The sequence below is a fragment of the Toxotes jaculatrix genome, chromosome 4 (genome assembly GCF_017976425.1).
Source record: "Toxotes jaculatrix isolate fToxJac2 chromosome 4, fToxJac2.pri, whole genome shotgun sequence".
NCBI lineage: Eukaryota > Metazoa > Chordata > Actinopteri > Toxotidae > Toxotes > Toxotes jaculatrix.
Window position 1 is genome coordinate 28,393,014 of NC_054397.1, and position 26,183 is coordinate 28,419,196.

Here is a 26,183-nt window from a genome sequence, read left to right on the forward strand (position 1 = left end):
TGTCCTAGAGACTCAAGGGTGGTACCGTTGGACTCGGGGTGCACACAAATGGGGGGGTAGGACAAGGTCCCATGTCTCTATCTTGCTCCGCTGAGGATCGGTCAAAACTGACCCTGGTTAAAACCCCAAATTTTCACTCTCCCAACTCACTTATATGGGGGAACTTCAAATGCTCATAACTCCAGAACCCTATGTCCTAGAGACTCAAGGGTGGTACCGTTGGACTCGGGGTGCACACAAATGGGGGGGTATGACAAGGTCCCATGTCTCTATCTTGCTCCGCTGAGGATCGGTCAAAACTGACCCTGGTTAAAACTCCAAGCCCTGTACACTCTTAACAACCGTAAACACCAACTTCAACTTGACAAAAAGTACCACAAAAAGGGGGATCCAAACCACTCGTAGGGCTCTGAAATGTGTTCCTAAACACTTTCTGGGGGAACACTTTTGGCCTCTCACACTTGGGCAAATTTTCACTCTCCCAACTCACTTATATGGGGGAACTTCAAATGCTCATAACTCCAGAACCCTATGTCCTAGAGACTCAAGGGTGGTACCGTTGGACTCGGGGTGCACACAAATGGGGGGTAGGACAAGGTCCCATGTCTCTATCTTGCTCCGCTGAGGATCGGTCAAAACTGACCCTGGTTAAAACCCCAAATTTTCACTCTCCCAACTCACTTATATGGGGGAACTTCAAATGCTCATAACTCCAGAACCCTATGTCCTAGAGACTCAAGGGTGGTACCGTTGGACTCGGGGTGCACACAAATGGGGGGGGGGGGGGGTAGGACAAGGTCCCATGTCTCTATCTTGCTCCGCTGAGGATCGGTCAAAACTGATCCTGATTAAAAACCCCAATTTTCACTCTCCCAACTCACTTATATGGGGGAACTTCAAATGCTCATAACTCCAGAACCCTACGTCCTAGAGACTCAAGGGTGGTACCGTTGGACTCGGGGTGCACACAAATGGGGGGGTAGGACAAGGTCCCATGTCTCTATCTTGCTCCGCTGAGGATCGGTCAAAACTGACCCTGTTTAAAACTCCAAGCCCTGTACACTCTTAACAACCGTAAACACCAACTTCAACTTGACAAAAAATACCACAAAAAGGGGGGTCCAAACCACTCGTAGGGCTCTGAAATGTGTTCCTAAACACTTTCTGGGGGAACACTTTTGGCCTCTCACACTTGGGCAAATTTTCACTCTCCCAACTCACTTATATGGGGGAACTTCAAATGCTCATAACTCCAGAACCCTATGTCCTAGAGACTCAAGGGTGGTACTGTTGGACTCGGGGTGCACACAAATGGGAGGGTAGGACAAGGTCCCATGTCTCTATCTTGCTCCGCTGAGGATCGGTCAAAACTGACCCTGGTTAAAACCCCAAATTTTCACTCTCCCAACTCACTTATATGGGGGAACTTCAAATGCTCATAACTCCAGAACCCTATGTCCTAGAGACTCAAGGGTGGTACCGTTGGACTCGGGGTGCACACAAATGGGGGGGGTAGGACAAGGTCCAATGTCTCTATCTTGCTCCGCTGAGGATCGGTCAAAACTGACCCTGGTTAAAACTCCAAGCCCTGTACACTTAACAACCGTAAACACCAACTTCAACTTGACAAAAAGTACCACAAAAAGGGGGGTCCAAACCACTCGTAGGGCTCTGAAATGTGTTCCTAAACACTTTCTGGGGGAACACTTTTGGCCTCTCACACTTGGGCAAATTTTCACTCTCCCAACTCACTTATATGGGGGAACTTCAAATGCTCATAACTCCAGAACCCTATGTCCTAGAGACTCAAGGGTGGTACCGTTGGACTCGGGGTGCACACAAATGGGGGGTAGGACAAGGTCCCATGTCTCTATCTTGCTCCGCTGAGGATCGGTCAAAACTGACCCTGGTTAAAACCCCAAATTTTCACTCTCCCAACTCACTTATATGGGGCAACTTCAAATGCTCATAACTCCGGAACCCTAAGTCCTAGAGACTCAAGGGTGGTACTGTTGGACTCGGGGTACACACAAATGGGGGGTCGGGGGTAGGACAAGGTCCCATGTCTCTATCTTGCTCCCCTGAGGATCGGTCAAAACTGACCCTGGTCAAAATCCCAAATTTTCACTCTCCCAACTCACTTATATGGGGGAACTTCAAATGTTCATAACTCCGGAACCCTAAGTCCTAGACACTCAAGGGTGGTACCGTTGCACTCGGGGTACACACAAATGGGGGGATAGGACAAGGTCTCATACTATGACCATTTTTATGACATTTTGAGGCCATGCTATACTATGACTTTTTTTTTTTTTAGCCTATATTGAAGCCTTGCTATACTATGACCTTTTTTGGCCCATTTTGAGGCCATACTAAAGTATGACTTTTTTTGACCTATTTTGAAGCCTTACTATACCATATGCCACAGTCAGTAGGTCAAAAGATCAGTTACAGCTCTGGTTTTCAGAAGCTAATGGCCATTGGTGTACACTGTTCAAATGAATCATAAAATTAACATACACTGCATTCTGTCTCTCTCTGTATCTTCTCCTTTCCATGTGTGCAGCAGTGGACAGCCATGTGAAAAGCACCTGCATGTGATTGGATACACAAACACCAATTTCACCAACTTCAGTGGAGCCCCTCCTCCCCGGCCTAGAGATCTGGACCCGTCCTGCTCTCTCTTCCAGTGTTATATTACCAAGGAGGGTCAGGTGAGCTCCAGACCCCTGTGGATGTCAGCTGGTGGTGTGGGTGGAGGAGCATCAGGAGGCTCCCACAGGAGGCCCAGCAGCAGCCTGGAGGTGGAGGACGGTTTGCTCCTCCAGGAGCTGGAAGTGACAGCTAACAGGACGGAGAAAGAAGCGATCCTGCTGGCCCACTTCAGCATCCCTAACTGTGTGAGCTCTGAGCAGAGCTCAACGGTAGGAGAGGGTGACCTGCTGCTGGGAGAGCCAGAGCTGCCAATCATTCTAGATGGGCGGGACGAGAGTGGCAGAAAACACCAATAACCACAATGATTTCACATAGAGTTGGAGAGCTGAGAGCAGCTGCTCATCAGATGGGATAACTTAGCAGACACCATTGGTTTGATTCCAACTTAACATGGATGGATGATGTGTACTCTTCCAGACATTAAAATATTCACTGACTGGTCACTAAATACTCTGACCAGCCCACCCATGGAAACAACAGCATCATCCAGCAACTGCTAAGACCTAAAGACCTAAAAGGAAGGATAAAGGAAGACAGTCAGTCAGACACAAGGATTCATTTTCATACTGTGCAAAAGCATGTATGGATTTTGTTGATATCTCTGCTAGAAATGAACAATCTCATCTTTACTATATACTGTAAATGAGGATTGAACAACAGGAAAGTGGCTGGAATGGAAACCGACAGAAAATCAAACTGCAGCCATAAAGAAGTTCCTCTACTGGTATGAGGTAAATGAGAGAAAATGTACAGTAACAATCCAGCGTTATTGTTGTTCACACCTCTGATAAGTTCTATAAATAGTGGTATTTGAGATACTGATCCTAGTAGCATCAACAGCCTGTAACAGGCTAAACTCCTCTATTCTGAATACGTTAATATGCATTCTTTTACTTTACATTTATTTATAATCACCAATAACATTTAGTGCAGTCAGTCCAGCACGTCCCAGACGGCCTGTAATCTCTTCTGTCTGTGTACTGCTGTCATGCAGGACCCTGAAATGAAGGACAAACATGATAAATATCTGCCATTCTTATGTGTCATTGGGGTAAAAGTGGAGAAGCTGCAGTTTCTACAAACTTCCTGGTGACCTGATGTCCATCACACCTGTGTCCACATTCAGAAGCTAGCTAAAAATGTTCCTGTTCTCTCAGGCTCATCATTCATGTGTTGTGTGGACCTGCTCTGTTAATGTTTGTGGTTGTCTTATAGTGTATATATATGTTGTGTTTATTTTTCTACAGTTTTCATTTTGATGTAAAGCACATTGTGTTTACTTGTAATGTGGTGTGTGTACAAACAAATCTACTTTGCTCCGCCTTTGAGCCACAAGCACTATTTCACATTATCTACAGCTTACCTTGCACGCAGCAAACCCATGCTACAGAGGTCTGACCCCGAGCTCCATGTTCCCAGGGCTTTTCATGTCTCTTCCTCACATACCAGGATTGCAGGGATGGCAGGGAAAGAAAACAAGCTGGAAGTCAAGTGATAAAATTAATGAGCAACTGAGATAAAGTTCAAGTTATGCTCAGAGACACCGGACAGCAACAAAGATAAAGAATAGACTTCTAATGCAGGAAATAATACAACATCCAATCAGACTGAACACACTTGCACCAATAAGTATAGCAGATACGATAATTGATTTCCATTTACCAAACTTACTGTCATACCAGTCCATCAATGTATCTCATCACTGTATATGTTAGGGTCCATTCCAAATACATCTCGCGTCTGCCGGTGACGGTCAGTGACTGCAAGGAACCTTTGTTCAGGAATGACAACAATTTCCTGTACCAGCATTACATGACCACACAAACCTGTCCAATTGAAAGGCAGGACAGAACGCAATTTATTATCTCCACAAACCCAGAAAACATCAGGAACTGGATAGGTTTGCTTACCTATCCACTCGTACCATACCAGGGCCTGCAGCTGTTTTTTATTCGGGATAGAGTCGCCAGAGTTGTTCTTTTGTGCCACTACAATTTGAGTACAGGGCCCCGTCCAATTTCCTACGGACTGGTTACCGGTGGGGCGATAATAACAGACAATATGTGTGTTGTTTAAAGGTGGTGGAGCTGTCCTTGTGGGCGGCGGGAGCCTGCTGTGGATCCTAGATTACATGAGGACCAAGAGGAGACTCTAGAGCGGGCTCCTCGAGCTAGTAAACAGTCGTGCTTACACAAATTAGTACTGGTGGAAACACAATCATCTCCTTCAAACGGAATACCTATCATAAGCAATCTGGGTCTGCCTGCTGCACACATAAAACAGGACGTATTACCTCCATACAGTTGTTGAGCTGTGAAATTTAGCCACAATGTCCACAGATTAGTTTCATATAAATCAACAGAGCGTGGAGTGCGCATGTGTGCTCGGAATTGTGACACATTAGGATGCACACTGGTTAGGTTATGAGCATTAGCTGGTGGTGTATAATGTGTGAAAAAAATAACAAATACCACAAATACAGCTAAAAGAATAAGTAAAGCTGTTGAACCTTTGAGACCGCATCATCCTGGCCCCCTGAAGGGATGCCAAGGTCTGGGCTCCATTGTTGCTCTCGTTGGTGACACGGAGCTTTAATCTGTAGTCACTTCGTTGGAGCTTGGCACGCTACTGGTGGAGGAGGGCGCTTTTTCACCCCTCACTCTTATATCGCAGATGGTTCCAAAGCAGCTGCAGGTTAGGGGCAGCGCACAGCATACACCCCAGTTGTCTTCCTCAATGTCTAGATGAGTCAATTTTATTCTTAGACCATTATTCTGGGTCTAGAGCTGAATTTGTGTCACCTCCTTAGCTTTACTCCTCTGGTGTCTAGATGTCGGCTGTTGGTTCAGGAACCTGTTTGCAGTGGCTGGCGTGTACCCATGCGGCCTTCTCCGCAACCTTTACAGCTGTTTCAGTGATCAGCAGAACCTGGAACGGGCCCTGGAATCACCTTTGTTTCCAGTGACGGCGTCTGTGATCTTTGATGAGAACCCAATCTCCAGGCTGTAAGTTGTGGAGGACTGCTGTGGCTGCAGATGGCAGGGCACTTTTCACCTGTGAATGCAATGCTGACAAGGTTGTAGACAAGTTGGCACAGTATCTCAACATAGCATCATCACATGCACCTGTGGTAAGGGGAGGACGCCTAACTGGACCTACACCTGTCTGAGGGGGTCTACCAAACAAGATTTCAAATGGACTCAAACCATGTTTATTTCTGATTCGCGTGCGCATGTGGAAAAGCACCAGTGGAAGCGCTTTAACCCACAAAAGACCAGTTTCATCACAACATTTAGCAAGTTTTGCTTTAATGGTGCCATTTTCTCTTTCAACAGCACCTGCACTCTGTGGATGATATGAACAATGATGACGTATGTCAAACCCAAGATAGTCTGACACTTCTTTCAGGGCTTGGTTGACAAAACCTGGTCCATTGTCACTGCTGATGACTGAAGGAATTCCCCACCTAGGAATAATTTCAGTTAGTAGTGCTTTAGCCACAGCTCCAGCATCCTGTTTGGAAGAGGGGAAAACTTCAACCCATTTGCTGAACATGTCAACAATTACAAGACAGTATGTTTTCCCTTCACTTGGTGTTAGGTCAATGAAATCCATCATTAAATGATCAAAAGGTCTGTCAGGTGGTGGATGACCAGCAGGCAGCATATGAATAGCCCCTGATGCATTGTTGGATGCACAAATTAGGCATTTCCTGCAAAAATCCTGTGCAAAAGTTGAAAAACCACATGTGTACCATGATGAATTAACAGCAGCACACATTCCCCCTTTGCCCACGTGGTCTCTTCCATGGGACAGTTTAGCATAACAGTGGAAGAGAGGACGAGGCAAACAAGGTTTGTTATCTGGACCCTTCCACACTGAGTCTTTAAATGCGGCACCTGATTTTGACCACATGGTGCGCTCTTGAGGAGTGGAAAGAGACTGCAGAACAGAAACATCAGCAGATGAGCAAGTGTCAGGAGTGTTAGACAACATCAAACAGTTAACTGTGAAAGGTGAACCAGACAATGCAGCAGCTTTAGCAGCTGCATCTGCTGCAGCATTTCCTGTAGAAATAGAGTCAGAACTGTTAGATTGAGCTTCACATTTAATCACAGAGATGGATGCTGGAAGGAGGATGGCATCTAGCAATGCAGACACAAGTTTATGGTGTGAGATGGGCTTGCCAGAAGATGTAAGAAATCCTCTATGTCGCCAGAGGGCCCCAAAATCGTGCACCACTCCAAGCGCATAACGCGAGTCTGTGTAAATATTCACAGTTTTACCTGAAGCCAGTTTACAGGCTTCAGTAAGAGCTACAAGTTCTGCAGCTTGTGCTGAAAAGTGTGATGGCAGTTTGCCACTGAGCAAAATGTCATGTGATGTCACTATTGCAAAACCCACTCGAGCCGCACCTGTGTCCACGTTGCAGGACGCCGAACCGTCCACAAACAGCTCCATGTCTGCATTTGGTATGGGCTGAGTGGAAAGACCTGGTCTGGCTGTGCAAACTTCATCAAGAACCTGAAGACAGTCATGTGCTTCTCCATCTGCTGCAGTTGGGAGAAGAGTTGCTGGATTAAGTACACTGCATCTTTTAACAGTAATGTTAGGCATATCAAGCAAAGTAGTGTGATATCTTAACCAGCGCTGTGCAGAGAGATGAGAGGTCTTCTGTGTGTGCAGAATGTGAGCAACAGCATGAGGAACCATGAGTGTCAAATCTCCATAACCCACAATGTCACGTGATGCAACCACAGCCTTCTCTGCTGCAGCTACAGCACGCAGACAGAGAGGGAGACCAGCGGCAACAGCATCAAGCTTGGTGGAAAAATAAGCTACAGCTCTAAGTCTACCCCCATGTTCCTGTGTCAAAACAGAGGTCATGTATCCGTCCTTCTGGTCAACAACCTGAGTAAAAGGAAGGTCAGGGTTTGGCAGTCCCAGTGTGGGAGCAGCCTGCAAAGAAGCCTTTAAGTCAGTGAAGGCTCTGTCAGTTTGGTCAGTCCAAGTCAGTTTGTCATGTGCACACAGACTGTTACCATGAATCATGGAAGAGAGAGGTGCCTCTCTCTCTGAATAATTTGGGATCCACTGTCTGCAATATAACATCATGCCTAAGAAACTCATCATTTGCTTTTTGGTGATTGGTTTTGGTACAGATTGAACTGCTTCAATACGTTTGGGAGAGAGAGATTTGCCCTCTGCTGTGATCACATGTCCCAAATATGTAACACAAGTCTGAGCAAACTGCAGTTTTGACAAGCTAGCTTTATGGCCATTGTTTGCTAGATGTTTTAGCAATATCAACATACTGTAACAAGACAGAACCTAGAGGCAAATGGAGGCTCTGTAAATTGTCACGCAGTGCACTGTGGAATACTCCAGGACTTTCTGAATATCCCTGTGGACAGCGAGTCCAAGTGTAGCCCTTACCATCAAAAGAAAACGCAAACCAGAATTGACTATCTGGATGAACGGGAACAGAGAAAAAAGCATTTGCAAGATCAATGACAGAGAAATGAGTGGCATTAGGTGGAATTACTGACAAAATTGTATGCGGATTTGAAACTTGGGGCGCCCGCGGATGTATTGCAGCATTTACTGCTTGCAAATCTTGTACAAATCGCCACTCAGTGGGTTGATCTGCGTCTCTGATTTTCTTAACCGGAAAAATTGGTGTTCTGACAGGGGAGTCATCGCACGGAACTATAACTCCAGCCTTCAAAAGTGAATCAAAAACAGGCCTGATACCATTTAGCGCTTCTGGTTTCAATGGATATTGTCTCATGCATGGTCTGTAATCTGATTTTGGGTGAACTACAAGAGGTGTGGCTCCCTCAATAAGCCCCACGTCATATTTGTGACGCGCCCACAAACAGGGTGGCACCTCAGATAGTTCAGCCATGTCAACTGGTGTGTCATGTAAAAGCATGCAAGGTGTGGTGTGTGTATTAGGAATCAAGCAAATCGTTCTGTCGACAAAGGCAGCAGATGTAAGTTTTGTTTTATGTACATCTTTGCAACATTGTACATTATACTATTATTATTTGTACAGACTTTCTTCCTCTTAGTACTTTCCTCTTTCTCTTATTTTAGTATTAAAACTTTCTTCTCTTGTTCAACTTTGTGTTATGGGACTTGTCAGTCCAATTTGTCTGTTTGTTGCACCAACAACACCACGCCAAATTCCTTGTATGTGTAACATACCTGGCAATAAAGTTTTCTGATCAGCCCTTTCGCTGTACAGTGTTCTGGGATCCCCTTTCGTGGGCCTGAAATCAGAGAGGGTCTGTTGTCTGCGGAGCCATGGTCCCATTTCCTGCCATGTCCAGTGGGCAGGTTTTGCCAGAGACACGTGTGGGGACGCACCATCAAACAGCTCATCTTGTGAATGAGAGAGAGATACAGAGACAGCAGCAGCCCTCTTTGTCCAATAAATACATGTCATATTCAATTTCTCCACTTCAAGTGGCTTTCTGTTCCAAACCTTCTCAAACCTTTCATCTGACCCTTCTGAAACATGTGCTGTGCAGTGTAGTCAATCAGGTGACATGTAATCAGTGTGTGAGCAAAGCTGGTCTTCATTGCAAGCAGTGTGTGTGTGTGTTACCTCCTGTAGTCTGTGAGTCAGTGTTGCTGTGGTCAGATTGCTCCTCTCCTCGTGCCCCGTCCCGCACTCACTTTGCAGCAGTTGTAGTCTGCACAGAGACATTCTTCTGTGGACAGTCTTTAGCCCAGTGTCCTTGCTGATGACAGTCAAAACAAGTGTTGGGGTCATATCGCCAGTGTCCATCTCAGTGGCAGTGGAGGTGCGGTCGGAGGGCAGGAGTTGAGGTCGCGATCCACCTTGACATATTGACTCACAGAGAACAGAAGGACAAGGTGTATTAGGTTTTTTTTTTTTTCTCTCTGTGACGAATGTCATGTACTTTTGTGTTTCTTTTCCCTACGTTCTGCTTCCTCTATCCACACTTTCATTGCTCTTTTGTCCTTTTCAATCTCTAAAAAAAGATACGTGCTAGTGTGTCCAGATTTGTTTTCATGTCTGTTCTCTTAATCTCCTTCTTTCCCTCTCTTCTCTTCTTTTCTCCACATGCTGTATGCCTTCCAGTCTGCTTTAAACCATTCATGCTTCTCTCGTTTACGTTTGGACAACGCCACATGCCGCTCTGCACTTTTTTTTTTCTTTTGCTTCCAAACATGTCTTCAGTTGATCCAATTGTCTCAGACTAAAGCTGCCATTTTCTGGAAACCCCAAATCAACCCACTGTTTGAATTGATTCATGCTTCCAGGATTTTTCTCCATCATCAGTTTTATTATTGGTGGGAGGATTTTGGGAGTTGGCTCCACTTTGAACTTCTCCTTACTCTGACTTTTACCCATCCTTTATATCTGATTATTTTGTCTCTTGTATTTACAGAATAAACTGGTCCACTTTTCAAGCAGATACACCAGAAATCCTCAAACACTACAATAATAACCAAGACACGTCTGTCTGCAAGTGCTTATGTGAGATTATACCGGTTTAATTCCCTGATTAACTCTGCAAACTCTCACAAGCAACATCAACACTTCTCACCGTGTGTGATTCTTTCCCTTTAAATCCCTCGGGATTGGAGCGATGACCGGGCTCCGTCTGAGGACAGCTTCTCACCCACAGGGAGGAATCTTTCTTTGCAGCCGGCTTTCTGTCTTTCCAACGGAGTCCAGATCACACGTCCAATCCCATCCTCGTCGCCAAGTTTGTGGTGGAAAAATACTTTCCTCCTGATGAGAAGTGAAATAGAATTCTTTAGACAGTTATTGTCTTTTGATGTTTTATTATAAAATAAGGTTTACAGAGTAATCCATTTCTGCAGAAAGGACAGAGCTCACGCAGCATGTCATGCTACAGAGGTCTGACCCCAGGTTACAAGTTACAAGAGTACTTATGCCTGTTTCTCACGTACCAGGATGGCAAAGAGGGCAGGGAGACAAAATAATTTGCAGGTCAAAAAATAGAGATAAGTTGTGCTCGGAGGCACTGGAGACATAACAGGTGTCTTCACAAAGTACAGTAAACAAAGTACATTAGGCCACTACATGTCATGTTATATGTACTTCACCCAGAATTGAATATACGAGTTCATGAGAATATATGAATGCTTGATAAAAGAATATATGGTTATATGATAAATTGACATTACATTTAACACTGTTCCCCCGGACATGCTGGCCCTGAACTGTTAGGGTCATAGTGGACTATAGGAGGTCCAGGAAGACTGAACACACTCCTGTCTGCATGGGGAGGCTGTGGAGCGTGTGGACAGCATAAAGTTCCTGGTCATCCACATTTCCTCTGACCTCTCGTGGTCTGTGAACACTTCACACCTGGTGAAAAAGGCCCAACAATGACTCTCCTTTCTCAGGAAGTTGAAGCTGACTGGACTCTCTTCTCAGCTGCTGGCAAACTTTTACAGAGCCACAATCGAAAGCGTCCTGTGCCTCAGTGTGACAGTGTGCTATCGTATCTGCACAGCACAGGACAGGAAGGACTTAACCCGGGTGGTGAAGACAGCACAGGGGATTGTCGGCCGTCGGCTAGCAGATCTGGACTCAGTTTAAGTTGCTCCAGTGCAGAAAAGGGCCAGATGTATTACAACAGATCCCACCCACCCGGGCAACGCACTGTTTGTACCGCTTCCATCAGGAACGTGGTACAGGAACATTAAAACAATCACCAACAGACCCAGGGACAGCTTCTTCCCCAGAGCTGTAAAAGCAACAGCCCCACCGCAGTGAAAACACTCAAATCCCATCCCCATACAGGAACATGCCCCCAACACCACCCCCACCCCTGCTGATGCTGACAACCACACACAACACAATTAAACACTCACAGCATTCCATACACTGCGCTTGCACTAAGCTGCACTTTATTACTTACTTACTTTACTTACTATACTTTATGTTTTCATAAGTGTTCTTTTTTAAATAGCCTATTTGTATTATTTATTTATATATGTGCCTTAAAGCCGGGAGTCTCTGCAAAATTTAGTTATGTTCGCATAATGACATTAAAGACTCTTGAATCTTGAATATGTTAATATTTTGTATAGCTATTTTTCTAATGTATCTAGTGTAACACTGTGGGCCTAGGGAGCACTGCAATTTCAAAACCTGTGTATGACCTGTTCATATGGTTTTGACAATAAAGTTGACTTTGACTTTGAAGGGCTAACGTCCTTAGCGCTAGCTTACAAGTGCTCATTACATCAACGTGCTAGCGCTAGCGACGTTAGCCCTAGGCCTTGTAAAACTACTCATTCCTTCTAATTTTTAGGATACCTCAAAGAGTTTCGGCAAACGTATTGTCCTTCTTAACAGTTGCTAAATCAAGTGCTACAGCCATTGATGCTGCAGTAAATATTTAAGTGGGACATTTAGAGAAAGCGCTAACAACGTTAGCGCTAGCTAACGCGCTATCTACACATGCTAACCTCTGTGGTGTCTGTTGGGACCGAGTCCCAGCAAAATAAATAAATAAATAAAAAGGCAGTGTCATTTCAGCTTGCTTAGGAGTATTTGAATTGCCAATCTGAAGACATACGGTTAACCTGAAAGCTTTCGCCGACAGATGAGGCATACGGCATAAGACCTAAAGACCTTACTAAATAAAAAAGCCGATAAAATCTTCCAGTTTGCAGCAACTTACCTTAACATGACAGAGACAGAAGCTTTCTTCCCGCTTTCAATGAGCTTGCGGCCATTACCGAGCACGTCTTCACGGGGAAATGCGCATGTCACACAGCCAAGTGCTGCCACCTAGTGTCGGGCATAGGTGTCAGTTGTTGTGAGGACGGCTCTTCATCACTCATACTTTCTCAGGCTGATGACTTTAATTACTTTCTTCACTAAAAAGTTTTATTAACTAAGTGTACCATAGCAGAGTCAGCAAAGTAAGCACACCTCAGTTAAGATCACTTCTTATTTTAAGCTATATTAGCAATTCCATTTTACAGTGTTCATACCTACGCTCTTTGCTCAATATTCAGAACTCTAGTCTCAGTCTTTGCTCCAGCAGCTTCATTAACCTCGTCATTCCAAAAGCCTGCACCTCCTTTGGTTGCTTCTCTTTTCAATTTTCTGCCACAAACGACTGGAATCACTTACAACAGACTGTAAAACTCAGCTCTTTAATACCATTCTCTTCTTTTAAGAATACATTACAAACCATAATCCACGATCTTTGTACTTGTTTTTAGACATTTACCATGAACCTCACTGTTTATATATGCACATATTACACTGTCATTCTGATTGATATGTAATGAATATGTCTTATCTTCTGGATTGTGTCTGTGGCCAGGTTGTCACTGCAAATGAGAATTGGTTCTCAATGGACTTACCTGGTTAAATAAAGCGCAAATAAAATCCTACTATATATGCTACTGTATGTGTGTGTGTTTGTGTGTGTGTGTGTATTTTTAACACAGTGGCCATTTTTAACACTTGTGACCATTCATCAGTTTATTCCATTCTTTCATACCTTTCTGCTGATATTGATGGTTCATACAATTCTTGAAATGAATCCACTTTTTAATGTGCAATAAAGGTATTTATGAAGCTGCTCTGAGTTTGTTGCTGTTTCTTTTTCATACCTTATCTGGTTTGCACTCTATTGTAACCATCCAAGAACACACTGATAGAGGTTTTTCCCACAATTTGTAATTAATTACAAGGCCATTTCTGTATTAGCTTTAATCAGCTACATAAATAATAGAAATGTTGATTGAATGTTGCTGTCTATATTGGAATGTCTGCTTTCCTCATGTGTCTTTTGTACTTGTACCAATTTTAATGACACTGAAAACATTAATTCACCAAAGCATCCTGTTAGATTCATTATGAGCTTTATGGTAAATCTGGAAAAACCTGACGAGTAGTTCATAGAAAATGAACTCAGTGCCATTACTGTTGGGGGTTACAGTAGGTTTATTTGAAATTCAATATAACTGTGACCACAAATGAATAAGGCACATTAAATATGTCTTCATTTACAATAACTACTTGGGAAAAATAAAACTGATATTGACAGTTGATACAGTTGTTGAAATGAATACAGTTTTTAATGTGCAATAAAGGTATTTCTGAAGCTCTTGCTCTGAGTTTGTTGATGGTTTTTTCAGAACTTCTCTTCATTCTGTTGGCACAGATGGTTCAGTTTTCAGTGTCACATTTTGAATAAGACTCAAGGAAAAACATTTTAGCTGAGACATGGTGGATCACAGTGAATCACATGTAGCATCTTGTCAGGACAGGTGCATGAATGTGAGCTTCAGCTGTGGATGATCATGTATGAACCTACAGTATTAAATGAAGTCATACATGACAAAGTGTAGAGCTGCACTTGATCATGTTTATTCTTTCCACTGTCTTTGGAATGCTTTGGAATTTTCCAACAATCTGACTGATGTATCAGAACACCCCTACACTTGCTGGGATTTTCACTCGCAACACTTTGTAGAGTTTAACTGTGAATGTAGTCAAAAGCAAAAAGCATCCAGTGAGCAGCAGCTCAGAGGAGGCGTGGCTCATGACGTCACCATCTCACCTGCCTTTGATTCCCAGGCAACGGCTCTGACGTCACTACGGCGGCAGCCAGATGATATAAATGAGGAGCCTTCCTTCACTGACTCAACGTTTCTGAGGAGGTAGGGACAGCTCTGGTGGGGGTGCGTCGCCGGTGTCTCAGGCTACCAACGTCTTTGCTGGGGACATTCAGTCGCTTTCGTTCCGCTCATGCTGCGGATCCTTACTGATAACGGTTCATTTTGAGCGTCTGTGAGGTTAATATCCAGGAGAACTGAATACAGATGTGACCCGGGCCACCAGACTCTGTCCTCCTCTCTCTCTCTCCCTGAGAGAGAAACAGAGAGTTTTTGCTCTCTCTTTCTGTCTCTATCGATGGAGAGGGAGGGAGCGAGAAGGAGAGCATGGCCTTCTTTAGCCCTCCTCAGCGAGAAACAGCGTTTTCCGTAACGCCAGTGGCGGTTTTTGGCACAAGCTACTACTCAGTGGCCTTGCTGTCATCAGTATCAATCATTCAATAGGGAGCAGATTTCGTATAATCACATTATTGATGATTTTGCATCAAGGAAGGCCAGAAAGCTCAGGTTTTAGTTTGAGTTTTTTCTTTGCTGCTCTTAGTGCAATAGTGTTAGAATTAGATTTCCTGTAGTGTGTTTTCATTTGTGTGATGAATGATTTGTGCTATTCACAATATTTATTCTATATTTTATTTGTATATTATTCCTTTACTTTTTTATTATTCTAAAATAATACAATTATATTGTTTTTTTATCTTATATCATTATTATCTGCTGTTATGTGTGATTGTGTATATTTTGCCACTTTTATGTATATAGAGTATATTTATTTAATTTCTGATAACTTTAATTTCAAGTAATTCAATGTAGAACCGCCACTGCGTAACGCTAACCCTCTTTCTCCACCGAAAGAGAAAGAGAGAGAAGAACTCTCTCTTTCTCTGCTTCTATCTATCTCAACTTCTCTGCTGTTCTCTTTCTCTTCCCTCCGAGAGTTTTTTCTCTCTCTTTCTCTCAGAGTTCTTGTCTCTCTGAGAGAAAGAGAAAGTTTTTTCTCTCTTTTCCCTCAGTGAGAAAGAGAGAGTTTTTTTCTCTCTCTTTCTCTCAGAGAGTTCTTCTCTCTCTGAGAGAAAGAGAGAGTTTTCTCTCTCTTTCTCTGTAAGGTGCTGTACAATTAATGAATAAATTGAATTGAATTGATGGCAATAAAATAAGAGTTAGAATGATATCCTCCATCATCTCTGCCCTTCATTTTCATACTGTAATTCTTTAGGTGGAACTAGAAAATATCTTCTTGAATCCACATCAGCAACTTGCCATTGAGGAAATATCCAAATTACAAGTAGGCACGTTACAGGCCATGAATGAGGCAAAGTGGTAAATGCAGCTCCAAAAGTCCCAATTGGAAGAATCCAGATGGCTCAAATGACAAAGTGTGGATACATTACAGATAGCTGTTACTGTAGTATGACTGAGGTGTACCATGTTGGAAATAAAGCTCTAAGATAAGAAAGATAAGAAAATCATACATACATACATACACACACTGACACACACACACACACACACACATACATACATACATACATACATGGAAAGTGGATGTTTGGGCAAGATAATGCCCCTTGCCACGCATCCAGGTCAAGTAGAACTTGGCTGCAGGAGCACAATATCCAGGTGTTAGAGTGGCCAGCTCAATCCCCGGACATGAGCCCCATTGAAAATCTTTGCTGGATTATCAAAAGGTCTGTTTTAAGCAAAGAATTTGGAAAAATTAAAAACAGTAATTGAAGAAGAATGGGAGAAGATTACCCCTCAACAGTGTGAAAGGCTCGTGGAGAACATGCCAGCCAGGATTAAAGTGCTACTGCGTGCTAATGGCAGGAGCACTAAATATGAATTTTGTTATGTGATGCTTTATTTATCTTTTGTTCAGTTTTGAAGACATTCTTTGTTATTTGTTAACTTTGATACCAACAATGTTGAGAACTGACATGTTGACACCATGAAGAATTTACTTTTGCTATTTTTTGTCTTGATAACAATAAACAAATGATTTGTTTTGTTTGTGTCTGATGCAGCCACACCTCGTGAAATCCCAAAAAGATTTTTCTGCAAATATTTCATGATGATATCTGAGTTGTTAGTACAGTTGCTGTACTGCAGAGAGGAGCTCTGTTTGAGCCTTTGGTTGAAGCTGAATCTTCTCTCCCACCTTGATGAAGGTAATGGTCCACCAATAGTGAGGAAACAGTTTATGGCCATAGTTTAGTCACCTTGAACCTGATGACACTCCACGGTAGCACAAGACTCTGACACACAGAAAAGCTAATCTAAGTGATGATATGAAGCCTTGTGAGGTATGAAAGGATTTGTAAGACTGTGTCAGAAACAGGTTGATGCTCTGAGCTTAGAACAGAGTGTACTGCCATCTTGTGCTGAAATAAATGTCCTGCTAATAAGCTGGGACTTGACAAGTGCCACACAAAGGATCCCTGGTTTGAGTGTTTACCCCACAGTCAATGAGAATCAGTGCAGGTGTAAAGATACAAGTTGATGCAGTGAGATTTTCCTCTTTGCTTTAAGGTTATTGTGATGACAGTGTGTGGTTTCATGATGCTATAAATCATTGATAACAGACTTCTATCATATATTATCAGACACTGAGATTGTGAATGAGCGACAAACCACAATTTAGTAAATACATTTTTTTGATGTCATATTTATTTAAATGGAGACATGAGACTAATCTATACCAGTGTGAGAATATGGACCGTGAGAGAGAAATAAAGAGACGATACAAAAGGAGGGGAATGGCAAAAGTGAGTGAAAAGCTTCACAGCCACATTCAGCTGGGGTCTGGTTTGTCCGTCACATTCACCGTCTTCTCAGTCTGCAGGTATTTCTACAAGAGGAGGAAAAAAGGAAAAACACTCTTTGTGAACACACGTGGATGTTTTATCACCTGTATCACAGTAAGTGTGAAAATGGAGCAGAATAAAAGAGGGAGAAAGTGCAACAAATAACCATGAGCTGCCTACCTTTAGGTTCTCGTAGTGTTTGATGGTTCTGCAGTGGTTGATCTCAGCTTCTTTGGTTCCGCTGAAGAATCGATTACATACTGTACAGAAGAAAGCGGTCTTTGGGACTAAGAACTCCATACCTGAGGACACACACACACACACACAAGAGTGACTGTGGAAATACACATGTAAAGAAAACAGTGATGAACAGTCACAGTGAATAAATAGTGTCATACCAACTGGATTGCTGGGATCAAAAGAGGGGAGGGAGTAATCCGTGCTCATGGGTGTTTTCATCTGTAATTTCTTCTTCATACTCTCCTCTTCTCCGTTTGTTTGGTCTTTGGACGTCTGTTGCTTTCCTAGAAGAGACAGGGACTGCTTTAAACTCCAATCTAAGACATACACAGGGGTAAAAAGACCTGGTCCTGGCTTTGCTCAACAAAGCAGATAAGCTAATAATTAAGCATTTTCCAAATGGAATTCATGTGTCTTCATCTTGGTGCTGTTATTAAACACCTGCAATGACTTATGGCAAGTACCTGCCCCAAGGACAACGTCCCATCATCTCAAACACTTGAAGAAGAGGTAAATTTGGACAAGCCTGATTCTCTACCCACTGAGGAACTGCTGCCACTCACAGTTCTACTTCAAAGAAAATCAAAGCGTACCCGTCTCTGCAGCAGGAGCTCCCGTCTCTTTGTCCTCCTGGTCCTGCATCTTCTCCTGTCTTTCTGTTTTGTCCAACACCAGCATGGTCTCGTCCTCCTTGGCCTGGCTGTGACTGAGAGGACTCTCCTCTTTCTTATGGTCCTCACTCTCTGCGGTCACTGCTCCTATGGCTGGGCTGTTTGAGGAGGAGTCTGCAGGGGCAGCTTCAGGTGGGTTACCTGATGCTGCAGGGGCAGGCACGGACAGGTGTTGGACCTCTGGGGTGGAGTCCAGGGTGGACAGTGGTGTGATTTCTAAACATAAAGACAGATTTCAGGTCAAATTTACAATTTGAAACCAAAAACAAATAAAGAAAAATATCTAGGAAAGACTGTGTTTCCTTGTGTTGATGGTAGAAGTGAAATCAGTGTGAGGCTGTACCAGTCTCAGGTGTTTGGCTGAGAGAGGACTCAGCCTGTGGAGCTGGTAAGGTGGATGCTGCAGCGGTGAGGACCGGACCGAGTGTTAAACCTGACGACCTGTCTGAGGAGTCAGCTGTTGGTGCTCTCACGGGTTCAGACTCTGAAACTTGTTGATCAGACTTGAGCAGAGTCGCTGTGGCATCCGATACAGCTGTTTCTATGGCAACCTCCATGGGTGTGTCCTAGAAGCAGAAACCCAGAAAAGGACTGACGTCATAAGACTGTGGACATTTACGTCTCGGACACCCCCCATCAAACATGTAGAGAAAAGCTAAAATGTACCACAAGCTAAAATGTACCCCTGTAGTGTCCTGAGGGACAGATGTGGTAGCATCCTCCTCCTCCCTGTCTGTGGTTTCCATGGGAACAACAGCAGGAGAACACGGAAGGTCGGTAACATCTCCTACTTCATCTAATGTCACAAAGTCACTCATGTTGAATGGGAAGTGGTCCTCGTCCTCCACCTGATTTCATGACAGGACAAAGAAACGGGGTTGTGGGTTAGGACACACAGGAGACATTTAAGTGTCCAGGTTTTGACCCAGCAGCACCTCCTCACCATTGTGGTCTCAGCCTGTGAGCTGTTACGCTGTGCGTCCGTCCAGGAGCTCTGCTTGTATCCCTCCGACCGGCAAGACCACCTGGATCCGGACAAACCTTCACCGTGTGCTCTCTTTCTCTCCCTCCTCTCTCTTTCCCTCCTCTGCCACTCCCTCCTTTCCTCCTCCCTCTTCTCCCTCTCCTTCCTGGCTCTTTCATCCCATTCCCTCTCCCTCTTAGCCCTCTCCTCCTTCTCCCAGGCCCTCCTCTCCCTCTCCTTCTTCTCTCTCTCCCTCACCTCCTTTCTGGCTTCCCTCTCTTTCCTCTCCCTCTCCTGCTTCTTCACCTCCTCCTCCTCTGTGTGGCTCTTGGCCGCCTCTTTTGTCCCCTCTGCTGATTTTTTGTCCTGCTCTGTCTCTGTTTGTGTTTCCCCCTTCACGCCACAGGTGGAAGCTTCTACGTTGTTAGGATGGCTGCCGGTTCTTGTTCGGCACTCTACAAGCAACGCGTTAACCATTTGTTGAGTGACCTGGTGAAACAGGGATGAAAAAGAGACATGAAACCTCACAAGCTGAGCTACACAGAAGAACAACCCGACTCCAACAACAGGCTGACGAGCGCAGAGACACATTTCTGCTGTATGTTACCTTAGGTAGCTCTGGCATGGCCGTCTCCATGGAAGCTGCTCTGCCATTAGAGACAGATGCCTTTGTCTCTTGGGCACCTGCAGCCTTGTCCTTTCCTGCTTCAGATAGATTGACTCCGTTATTGTCTCCTACTGTCTCTGTGACAGTTTTATCAGCAGATGTTTCCCTCATGTCTGTATCCATGACTGCTTCTGCTTTGGCGTCTTGTGCAGCTGAAGAGTGGGAAACAGCAGCGCTAGGCTCATGGCTTCTGATGCTGTCTTTGCTGGCGTTTTCTCCCAAAGCTTGGTCTTCACCAGCCCTCTTCTCTGTGAACTTCATCGTCTGGTCTGTCCCAGAAGTGTCTTTTTCCACCTCCTCCAAAGGAGGTTGAGACTTCTCTATATGGACAGCCTCCTCTTCCTCTGCAGCTGCTGCTGTTTGGCTGCTTTTGCCGTTAGCAGGTGCATCCTATGACCAGACACAAGGAGCTATTGAGCAGTGTGACATCAAACACGTGCACATAGAGCTGACGCTGCGGGACATCATGCCAGCAATAGATAACAAATACAGTCAAGCCCGAAATTATTCATACCCCTGGCAAATTTTGACTTAAAGTTACTTTTATTCAACCAGCAAGTGTTTTCTTGATTGGAAATGACACAGGTGTCTCCCAGAAGATAATAAGATAATGTACAAAAGGCATCATTGTGGAAAAAAATATTTCTCACCTTTTATTTACATTTAAAAGTAACTTTCCCCTCCTAGAACCGCCACCTTACCGTGGTGGAGGGATTTGAGTACCCGAATGATCCTAGGAGCTATGTTGTCGGGGCTAAATGAGGCAAACAGGTCCTGGGGGACGGGTCAGACCAAGAGCGGTTCAGAAGCCTCCTATGACTATAACTAAAGCAAGGTCAGTTACGTCGCCCGGTATGGCGCAGCCGGGGCCTCACCCTGGAGCCAGGCCTGGGGTTGAGGCACACATGCGAGCGCCTGGTGGCTGGCCCTCTCCCTACGGGGCCCGGCCGGGCAGAGCTTGAAAGAACGACGTGGGGCCATCCTCCCGTGGCACAGAAACTGGCTCTTGGGACATGGAATGTCACCTCACTGGAGGGGAAGGAGCCTGAGCTTGTGCGGGAGGTTGAGAGGTACCGACTAGAAATAGTCGGGCTCACCTCCACGCACAGTCTGGGCTCTGGAACCCAACTCCTTGAGAGAGGCTGGACTCTCTTCTACTCTGGAGTTGCCCGCGGTGAGAGGCGGCGGGCTGGTGTGGGCTTGCTTATAGCTCCCCAGCTCAGCCGCCATGTGTTGGAGTTTTCCCCGGTGAATGAGAGGGTCGCCTCCCTGCGCCTTCGGGTCGGGGGGAGGTCTCTCACTGTTGTTTTCGGCCTATGGGCCGAATGGCAGTGTAGAGTACCAGACCTTCTTGGAGTCCCTGGGAGGGTGTACTGGACGGTGCTCCGACCGGGGACTCAGTCATTCTACTGGGGGCCTTCAATGCCCACGTGGGCATCGACAGTGACACCTGGAGGGGCGTGATTGGGAGGAACGGCCTCCCCGATCAGAACCCGAATGGTGTTCTGTTGTTGGACGTCTGTGCTAGTCGCAGTTTGTCCATAACAAACACCATGTTCAGACATAAGGGTGTCCATCAGTGCACATGGCACCAGAACACCCTAGGCCGAAGGTCAATGATCGACTTCGTGTTCGTGTCGTTTGACCTTCGGCCGCATGTCTTGGAAACTCGGGCAAAGAGAGGGGCTGAGCTGTCAACTGATCACCACCTGGTGGTGAACCCAGTGGTGGACACCAGAGGTAAGGGATGCTGTCAAGCTGAAGAAGGAGTCCTATCGGGCCTGGTTGGCTTGTGGGGCTCCCGAGGCAGCTGACAGGTACCGACAGGCCAAGAGTGCTGCAGCCCGGGCGGTTGTAGAGGCAAAAACTTGGATCTGGGAGAAGTTCGGTGAGGCCATGGAGGAGGACCATCGGTCGGCTTCGAAGAGATTCTGGCAAACCGTCCGGCGCCTCAGGAGAGGGAAGCAGTGCTCTACCAACACTATGTATAGTGGGGATGGAGAGCTGTTGACCTCGACTGGGGACATTATCAGACAGTTGAAGGAATACTTTGAAGATCTCCTCAATCCCACTGTTACTCTTTCCGTTGAAGAAACAGGGGCTGGGAGCTCGGGGGCGGACTCATCCATCACCCAAGCTGAAGTCACTGAGGTGGTCAAAAATCTCCTTGGTGGCAAGGCACCGGGAGTGGATGAGATTGGTCCCGAGTATCTCAAGTCTCTGGATGTTGCAGGGCTGTCTTGGTTGACACGCCTCTGTAACATCGCGTGGCAGTCGAGGACAGTACCCCTGGAGTGGCAGGCAAGGGTGGTGGTCCCTCTTTTCAAGAAGGGGGACCGGAGGGTGTGCTCCAACTATAGGGGGATCACACTCCTCAGCCACCCTGGGAAAGTCTATGCCAGGGTACTGGAGAGGAGGATTCGGCCGATAGTCGGATTCAGGAGGAACAATGCGGTTTTCGTCCTGGTTGTGGAACACTGGACCAGCTCTATACTCTCTATAGGGTGCTCGAGGGTTCATGGGAGTTTGCCCAACCAGTCCACGTGTTTTGTGGATCTGGAGAAAGCGTTCGACCGTGTCCCTCGTGGCATCCTGTGGAGGGTGATCTGGGAGTATGGAGTCCGGGGCCCTCTGCTAAGGGCTGTCAGGTCTCTGTAAGACCGGAGCAGGAGCGTGGTTCCCATTGCCGGCAGTAAGTCAGACCAATTTCTAGTGCATGTTGGACTCCGGCAGGACTGCCCTTTGTCACCGGTTCTGTTGATAATTTCAGGATTTCTAGGCGCAGCCAGGGGCCAGAGGGAGTCCAGTTTGGGGACCACAGGATTTCATCCCTGCTTTTTGCGGATGATGTTGTCCTGTTGGCTCCATCAGGCCAAGACCTTCAGCATGTACTGGGGCATTTTGCAGCCGAGTGTGAAGCAGCTGGGATGAGAATCAGCACCTCCAAGTCCGAGGCCATGGTTCTCAACCGGAGAAGGGTGGCTTGCCCTCTCCGGGTTGGAGGAGAGCTCCTGCCTCAAGCGGAGTAGTTTAAGTATCTTGGGGTCTTGTTCACGAGTGGGGGAAGGACGGAACGTGAGATTGACAGGCGGATTGGTGCAGCTTCTGCAGTAATGCGGTCGATGTACCGGTCCGTCGTGGTGAAGAAGGAGCTGAGCCAAAAGGCGAAGCTCTCGAATTACCGGTCAATCTACGTTCCTACTCTCACCTACGGATATGAGCTTTGGGTCATGACCGAAAGGACAAGATCTCGGATACAAGCGGCCGAAATGAGCGCTCCCTTAGAGATAGGGTGAGGAGCTCGGTCATCCGGGAGGGGCTTGGAGTACAGCCGCTGCTCCTCCACATCGAGAGGGGCCAGTTGAGGTGGCTCGGGCATCTATTAAGGATGCCCCCTGGACGCCTCCCTAGGGAGGTGTTCCGGGCATGTCACACCGGGAGGAGGCCCCGGGAAGATCTAGGACACGATGGAGGGACTATGTCTCTCTGCTGGCCTGGGAACACCTCGGGGTTCCCCCGGAAGAGCTGGAAGAAGTGTACGGGGAGAGGGAAGTCTGGGCATCCCTGCTTAGGCTGCTGCCCCCGCGACCCGGCCCCGGATAAGTGGATGAAAATGATGATGATGATGAAGTAACTTTAAGTCAAAATTTGCCAGGGGTATTAATAATTTCCTGCATGACTGTATGTCTAACTGAATAATGAGCAAGCACTGCCAATCAATTACCGACCTCAGACGACTCAAGGTACGTAGTGATGACTTTTGTCTGTGTGTTGGCCTTGGGGCCCGGCTTGCGGGAGAAGAACAGGGGGTTGTTCTGGATGATGCACGGAAACGTCTGGAAGCGTTTGTAAACAGAGAATGCCATGGCTGCAGTCGCCATCTCACAAATGACCTAAGCAGGAAGAGGCACAACATCACATCAACAGCATGTTACATGTCTTAAGATAAAGAGCAAGACATGATTTGGAGAAAATGTGATTTGTATTTTCAGCCCAGGACAGAGCTGTGTGTGAGGACACGAATATTCAGGACAGGGGTGGCTGAGGATCTCATGGATGGCTTATCTGCAGCTGCACAGACAAACAGCCCTCACCATGTTGTTGAGCACAAGGGTCTTGATGACGGTACCAAAGCGTCGCACCAGTTTTTGGACCTCAGAGGATCCAGAGGGCATGTTGGGGACATTACTGATCACCAAGAGCCTGCTCCAGCCCACTGGAACAGTACTCTCCTGAAGGACACAAAGGACATACAGTCACTAATTAGCCAGCGGATAATTAGTGGATCAAGGTACACAGAAGACTAAAGCAGAAGATATACAGAAGACATATTCATTACCACCAGTAAATGAGGGTTTCTGCAATATTACTATACCCATGAAAAATACTGTTTTCTTACTTTAATGTACTTTTTATAAGAAAAACTAGTTGTAAAGTTCCAGCAGATGTCACGTTTTACAGGACTGTCCCTGTTTATCTACATCTAAAATGTAGGACAGGGACAACTGAACACTTACTGCTGCAGTTTGACAGTAAGACCCTTCAGCCTGATTTAGGTTTATTACTTTAAAGAGCTTAGTGTAAATGTACATTTGGATCATCTACACTTGTCCCTGGTGTATTTACAGCAAAGTTTATTAACGTGCACTGTCCTTGTTACATCAAGGAATAAATAAGATGAAGTGCATAGAAATATCTAATGGTAGAAATACTCACTAATGAGTCCACTGATCCCATCAGCAGATTGTAGAGGGCCACCTGTGTAAAGAGGTTTTTTTATTGTTAATCAGCAGTTACTGCTCAAGGTTCACAAACAACTAGAAATGCTACACTAAGCACAAGATGAAAGAAGCAAGCACACAAAAGGAAGATATTTAATATAGAAGATTAGAGCAGAGGAGGAGAAAAAGATGATGAGTGTCCTGTAAAGGATGTGGGTGAATGATGAGAGGCCTTACCGGTGTGCTGAGGCCAATACGCTGTTTGACATGGATTATCTTCAGCTCACAGTCTTTAATCTTGGTGGGGATGAAGGAGTGGACTTTCACTATCTCTTGAGCAATCTCTGTGTCTGCCACTGACACAAGCACCTAACATACAATAAGGATGTTTTTAACATGGTGCTGTAGGAAGATGAACTTTGTAACAGGTCAACAATCCAGAAACTAGTATCTATGGACAGATTGAGTGTGTAGACTGTCCACAAAACAGTCCCACTGAGCCTGTGATAGTAGTTGAAGCTATGACAGAAGCAGCTTGCATGGCTACATGTATTACTGGTGTCCAGGTGTGATCACACCAACCTTTCCCATTTGTTTTGCCAGGATGAGGTCCGAGGGCGTGTCAAAGGGCTGGATCAGCTTGATGATGTCACTCTCTGACTAGCTGCTCTCAGGAAGTCCTGTGATCAACACCATGCCTTTCTGTAGGAGACATTACAGAACAAGTGAATTTAACAGACATTTAGCTGAACTTAGGTTTTCCTTTTTGTACATTTCCAAACATAAAATTCTGTTTTCAGACTGATGAGGGGGAAAATGACCTGAAAAGATTTTAGTATCAGGCTGAAACACAAGAAAATGTGATGGAAGTGAAGGTAACTGTACCTCATCAGACATCTTGCGTTCAGCCTCAGCTCCCGCAGTGGGGAGTAGGAGGGGAAGATGCTACACTCAGTATGTTTTCATACACATCACAACTACAAGCCAGCAAAAGCAAGACATCACAAACCAGACTACATGTGACTAAGCAACAATTTATTCCATGTGATCATGTATAGTTAACTGTGATTTTAACTAGATATACTGAGTATTTCTTGACAGTGATAGATGTAGATATAGTAGCACTGACTGCCTGCAGACTAGCAGTGGCGGTTTTTTGTTGTCCTACCTGAGTCTTCCCCGGCAGGACCCTTCTCCTGTCCTGAAGCAGGTTTGCTGTGAAGTCAGAAATAATCATATCTGAGTGCAGGTTTGAAATGGGCAGGTTGAGTGAACAACATATGGGGTTAAAGGGGAAGAACGGTGATGATAACTGTGGCAGACCTGTTGTTGGCATCAGGAGACTGCACTCCTTCAGGTTTCTAAAGGAAATCAAAAAGAAATGAGACTTCAAACATCAAAAAATAATAATTAAAAAAGGAACTGAAACTTTCTGAATCAACAATTGCATTTAGACAGAAAACAAACTCCACTCAGCATTTTTGTGGAAGCTTTATGTTTTCTATGATTGAAAGGGTTTAAAGTGAACATGCCTTCAGTGCCACATGTGTGTGTTTTCCACATGGTACCTTGGCTGTTGAAGCAGTGATTTTCTGGTCTCTGATGGAGAGATTTGTGGAGTTAGCCAGTGCCTGAGCGTCTTCAGCCTTCACCATACATACAGATGCCTGCAGCAAGGGAGGGAGACAAAGTGATGATGTGGGACAGACAGAAACCACGATGACGTTGTGCAAAGTAGAAGCAGGAAACCTG

General features: G+C 45.4%; 1 protein-coding gene across 1 annotated transcript; it reads right to left on the bottom strand.

Annotated features, from left to right (window-relative positions):
- Positions 1–3,211: 3,211 nt before the first annotated feature.
- Positions 3,212–23,456, bottom strand: LOC121180335. The gene is made up of 5 exons (XM_041035651.1): positions 23,439–23,456; positions 19,651–20,100; positions 19,350–19,532; positions 18,553–18,645; positions 3,212–3,226 (listed from the first exon to the last, which is right to left on the bottom strand). The coding sequence occupies exons 2-5, from the start codon at positions 19,969–19,971 to the stop codon at positions 3,212–3,214; spliced, it is 612 nt and encodes a 203-aa protein (XP_040891585.1). The 5' UTR covers positions 19,972–20,100; positions 23,439–23,456.
- Between the last annotated feature and the right edge of the window lie 2,727 nt (positions 23,457–26,183).

What these genes read in the sequence shown, in the direction of transcription:
- LOC121180335 (XM_041035651.1), bottom strand. Translation starts at nt 19,971, where the DNA reads ATGAAGTTCACAGAGAAGAGGGCTGGTGAAGACCAAGCTTTGGGAGAA. An exon ending in CCATGCCAGAGCTACCTAAG is followed by an intron (nt 19,533 to 19,650) that starts GTAACATACAGC and finishes CTGTTTCACCAG; the next exon opens with GTCACTCAACAAATGGTTAA. An exon ending in GCCACACAGAGGAGGAGGAG is followed by an intron (nt 18,646 to 19,349) that starts GTGAAGAAGCAG and finishes TTCTGCTTCTAG; the next exon opens with GACACACCCATGGAGGTTGC.